Consider the following 5638-nt stretch of genomic DNA (forward strand, 5'->3'; position numbering starts at 1 on the left):
TAGATGTCTCTGATAATTTATTTTGCATTTAATTTTTATTTTATTTTATTTTATCTTGCATACCAGTGATCAAACTCAGGACCTTGCACTTGCTGGATAAGCACTTATGCCACTGAGCTATCTTTCTGGCCTTTTATTTTGCATTTAAAAATTAAAAATAATAAATTTAAGGTGTTAGAGTGGTAATATTTAATGTTGAATGAGAACATATGACCTACTGCATGATTGAGTGATGTTTTTACCTTCTCTACAGTGCTCTAAGTGAAGTGAATGTTATTGGAGCCTTTATTTCATTGTACCATCTCAATACCCAGCATCCAGCACCCTGGACTGAGCCCATGGCCAGCACAACTAACGTGACCAAGTTCATCATCACTGGGCTCTTCCAGGACGCACAAGTGCAGAGAGCGTGCTTCGTGCTCTTCCTTCCCGTGTACCTAGCCACACTGGCAGGCAATGGCCTCATCGTCCTAACGGTCAGTGTCAGTGACAGCCTACGTTCCCCCATGTACTTCTTCCTAGGCTACCTGTCCCTGGTGGAGATCTGCTACTCCTCCACTGTGGTCCCAAAATTCATCATGGATCTACTCATCAAGATGAAAACCATCTCCTTCAAGGGCTGTCTGACTCAGATCTTCTTCTTCCATTTATTTGGGGTAACTGAGATCCTCCTGCTAGTGGTGATGGCCTATGACCGCTATGTGGCCATCTGCAGGCCGCTTCACTATATGACCATTATGAGTCACCAACTGTGTCACATGCTGGTAGCTGGCTGCTGGACAGGGGGCTTTTTACACTCCTTAATTCAGATGCTGGTCACCATCCCTTTGCCCTTTTGTGGTCCCAATGTGATTGACCACTACTTCTGTGACCTCCAGCCATTGTTCAAGCTAGCCTGCACTGACACCTATGTGGAAGGTGTCACTGTATTGGCCAACAGTGGATTAATCTCTGTTCTCTCCCTCACCATCTTGCTGTGCTCTTACATCATCATCTTGGTCAGCTTGAGGAACCATTCTGCAGAGGGCAGGCGCAAAGCCCTGTCCACCTGTGCCTCTCACATCACCGTGGTCGTCTTGTTTTTTGGACCAGCCATCTTCCTCTACATGCGCCCCTCCTCCACCTTCACAGGGGACAAGCTGGTGGCTGTGTTCTATACGGTCATCACCCCCATGTTGAACCCCATCATCTACACACTCAGAAATGAAGAGGTGAAAATCGCCATGAGGAAGTTGTGGAGGAAAAAGAATTCAGGGATGGAGTGAAAGAAGAGTGAGATCTGGTAAAGTAGCCTGTTGCTGAAATGACTCATGTTTCTTCAAGATACGCAAGAATGCATACAACCAATGGAGTGACCCTGTTTCACTATTGCTGTCATTGTCTTTAGTCACCACCTGCAGAATACCATTTCCTGGGCAGAGTTCAGACGTTCTACTCCATCTCATAGAACCTGATTGACCCCATGAAATCCATCAGTATGATGAGTTGGATAAATCAAGGACAAAGACAAAACACAATTTAAAACCATGTGTTTTCATTTTTTTATTGACAAACAATAATTGTAAGCACTTATGAAAGACAATACAATATTTCAATGCATTTGCATAATTTGTGATGATCAGATTGGGTAATCAGTATATCCTCCACCTGAAGTTTGTGGAGGATATACTGATTAAGCAGCTCTTTGTGAAAATTCAATGTCATTTTGTACTTACTTATGTGAAATATTTAAATATTTGTAGTCACTCATAGTTGTCCTGCTGTGGTATATTACACTAGTAACTAATCATCTTATCCAACAACATCCATTAGAAATAATAATATGTTGAAAAATGTTTTATGGCTTGAATTTGCTTTTTCTATTGTTATCCTATTTATTTAACCTCCCTAAAGATATAAATTTACATGTCATTAAATCGTGGCAGCAATAATGGTAAACATCAGGGAACACACAATGGGAATCATCAGGTGATTGGTTTTCTTTTGTCTTCTAATATGGGAAAGTGTATCCTTGTATTTCAAACCCTGGGACTTGTCTAGTATTCTCTGTTGTCCTTATAATTTTATATAATAGATTACCTGAACATGGTCACTAGAAAACTCCTGTAGCAGTTTCAGTTTTTGTGACATGTTGGCACATAAGTTAGACATTGACAAGAAATGTAGTCATTACTTACTGTAATAATGAACTAATAAAAAGCTTAAAAATTAGAGTTTTGCTTTCTCCTAATGTCCAACATTATTGAACAATGATACAATATTACTATAATATCAAAATTACTAGGATTGGCTGGCCAAGTATCTCAGCAGATTAAAGCACCTGCAAGCAGACACAGGGGCCAGGGATTCAATCGCCAGGCCTGCTGTGCTGGCCCCGCCCCTGGGGCACACAGAGACAGCAACTGAGACTGGGCATGGCAGCACGTGCCTGTAATCCCAGCTCTTAGAAGGCTGTAAACAGGTGGATCACTATGAATCCAGACTAGTAGAGAGACCCTAAACACCCTGTAGACCCTTCCCTAAAATATAAAAAAAAATTACCTGGAATGTAACTATCAATAGATAGGTTGAAGTCAAAATGTTCAGTAAACAGAAAATTTCAGCCCTGCCCAGACTTAGGAACAGAGTGCTTGGAGACACCTCCTGTCATTACTTGAAGATTGGAGGTGTCACTGCCCTGTGTGTTTCCACCCCAGACCTCTGTGCCTCATGGTGAGGCCAAGTCCACTTGTGTGACTGTCTGTCACTATCCCTACGTGAGTGGATATGACACAACCCATGCCTGTGTTGTTCACCTCAGAATCTCCAGTTCACCCTACTGTCCTATGTCACTGTGCATGCTTCAGAGAATGCCACAGAACTTTCCCTTGATGGCTTTGAGGTTACACAGAGCTGCATTGAACTTGCATCACAACAATGGAAATTTTTTGAGGAACAGTTCAAATGATGCAGGCAACTTCTCAAGTAGACGTGGAGCATCCCTGGGGTGATGCGACCTCAGGGATTTTTCCCTTTCTCCTGGCATTTTGGTTGAACTTGCAGGTGAAACATAGTTTTTAGGGCACCATGAGTGTCCTTCAGTTTCTTTGCTTCTCTAGTAGTTATGTGCATGGAAGATTGTAGCTAATCCCTAAGAAAAGGTTGTTTTCTGTGCCTGGAATGATATTGACTCTCTCTTTATGGAAGACCCTAAAACTCAACCATGGACTCCAAGTATTAATAAATAAATTCAGTAACATATCAGGATATCAGATATCAATAGCATTCCTGAATACAAATAAGAAATTCATTGAAAGGGAGATTAGGGAAAACACGTCTTTCACAGTAGCATCCAAAATAAAATGAAATATTTAGAAATCAGACTAATAAAGGAAGTGGAACACCTTTATACTGAAAACTTCACTACTTTAAAAAAGAGGAATGAAGAGGATATCAGAAAATGGAAAGATATCCCTTGTTCTTGGATATGCAGAACCAATATACTGAAAATGGCCATACTTCCAAACCTGTTGTACAGATTTAATGCAATCCTGGTCAAAATGCCAGTACCATCCCTCACAGAGCTGTAGAAAACAATCCTAAAATTAATCAAACCAGAAGAGATCTAGAGTAGCAAAAGCCATTCAACAAAGGAGAGGGAGGAGGCTTCACAATCCCTAATATTAAATTATAGTATAAAACTACAATGAAAAAACAGTATGGCAGGGCCAGGGAGATGGCTCAGTGGAATAAGCACTTCTGTGGCAAGTGCAAGGGCCTGAGATCAATCCCCGGTTCTGAAAAAAAAAAAAAAAAAACAGTATGGTACTGTCAAAAGGCAAATTAACAAAAAACTCAACAAGCAAAAAACAAAAAAAAGTCAGTCCCAAGGATCAATGGAACAAATCAGAAGGTGCAGAAACAACTACAAACACACTTAAGCACTTTATCATTGACAAAGGAGCTAGACGCCCTTCAGTGGAAGAAAGATAGCCTCTTTAATAAATGGTTATGAGAAAGTTGGCTTTCCACATGCCAAAGATCAAAGTTCAAAGCCACATATCACTCACCATGCACTACTAAAATTGAAATGGATCAAACATCTGACTATTAAAATACTAAATCTTCCAGTAGATAAAATTTAGGAATACATAGGTGTAGGAAAGATTTCATTAACAAAACCCTGATGGAACAGGAAGTACTACAAAGAATAAACTAGGATGTCCTCATTAAAAATATTTTGAATAACAAAAGAAATCTCCAACAGAGTGAAAAGACAACCCATAGGATGGAAAAAAACTTAGCCAGTTGCTCCTTGAACAAAGGAGTAACATCTAGAACATATAACAAACAGTAAAAAAACAGATTCTAAATTTAAAGTCCTAATCAAAATAAAAGCATCTGTTATAGTTTGTGTCTAGTTGTCCCCTGAAGCCTCATGCAGTCATTGGTTCAGGCTTCTAGAATTTGTGATTAATTCATGATCCAATGTTGGAATTATGGGTATGAATGATAAAACTGCACTGGGGCAGATAGCCTGAATACAATGTAAGGGAAGAAGAGAGGCTTCCTAGCTGCCACTGCCACTGCTCCTCCTCTTGATCTTTGCTGTTTTCCACCTCCATGAACAGCTGTCTTCTTCCATGTGCCACTGTGCCTTGAAGCCAGCCAAGTAGGGACTGAAACCTCCACTAACTGTGAGCTGAATCAATCTTTCCTTCCTTAATTTAGGGTGTTGGATATTTTGTCCCAACAATGAGAGAAAAGTAACCAGAACAGGCATCTTAAATGAATACACACATCTCAGAAGAAAAATTACAAATGGCAAATAAATATATGAAAAAAAAATGTCCCACATCACTGATCATTCAAAAGATGGAAATTCACACAGTGATGAGATTCCATCTCATACTAGAAAGAATAGCTATGATAAAAAAAATCAGCCAATAACAAGTTTGGCAGAGCTGTAGGAGAAAAGGAACCCTTCTCCACTGTTAGTGCAAGTGTAGACTGGTACGTCCACTGTGGAAATCAATGTGGAGATTCCTCAAAAAATAGGACTAGAGGTTCAGCTTGACCCAGCTATCCTCCTGCTTGGTATCTTTCTGAAAGAATGAAAAGCATCTTATCACATCTACATATGCACACTCAAGTTCATAGTGGCACAGTTTGTGACAACTAAGCTTTGGAAGCGCCCAAATACCAGTCAACTGATGAATGGATAAAGAAGATGTGAATTTTTTTCTACAGTGGAATACTAATTACTGCTTTGTGGCCTTTTGGCTAAGATCAAGTATGGGGTACTACTCTGCAATAAAGAAACATTAAGTTTGAAACATTTTTAGATAAAAGGATGAAACTTGAGACTACACTCTTAAGTGAAATAAATCAGACACACATATAAATACAGCATTGTTTTTCTGATATGAGAAACTGAAAGTGTAAACAAGAACCAAAATGTATAGGAGATAATGCAAAATAGGGAAGGGGAGGCTGGGGATACAGCTCAGGGGCACAGCACTTGCCTGGCAAGCATGAGATCCTGAGTTCAATTCCTGTACAAAAATAAAACCCAAATGGGAGGGGGCCTAGACAGGGGGGAAGGAATAGGAAAAAAGAGGACAGGAGAAGAGACAAGAGGAGAGGAGAGGAAAGGAGA

At 40.0% G+C, this 5638-nt stretch overlaps 1 protein-coding gene across 1 annotated transcript; it reads left to right on the forward strand.

Annotated features, from left to right (window-relative positions):
- Positions 1-338: 338 nt before the first annotated feature.
- LOC101585394 (olfactory receptor 4B1-like) lies at positions 339-1265 on the forward strand. The gene has a single exon (XM_004626957.1). It carries the CDS (start codon positions 339-341, stop codon positions 1263-1265), a length of 927 nt encoding a protein of 308 aa, XP_004627014.1.
- Positions 1266-5638: the final 4373 nt, after the last annotated feature.

The sequence above is a fragment of the Octodon degus genome, unplaced genomic scaffold (genome assembly GCF_000260255.1).
Source record: "Octodon degus isolate 3935 unplaced genomic scaffold, OctDeg1.0 scaffold00018, whole genome shotgun sequence".
NCBI classification, from domain to species: domain Eukaryota; kingdom Metazoa; phylum Chordata; class Mammalia; order Rodentia; family Octodontidae; genus Octodon; species Octodon degus.

Excerpts from the sequence above, each read along its gene's own strand:
- LOC101585394 (XM_004626957.1), top strand. The coding sequence starts at position 339 with ATGGCCAGCACAACTAACGTGACCAAGTTCATCATCACTGGGCTCTTC.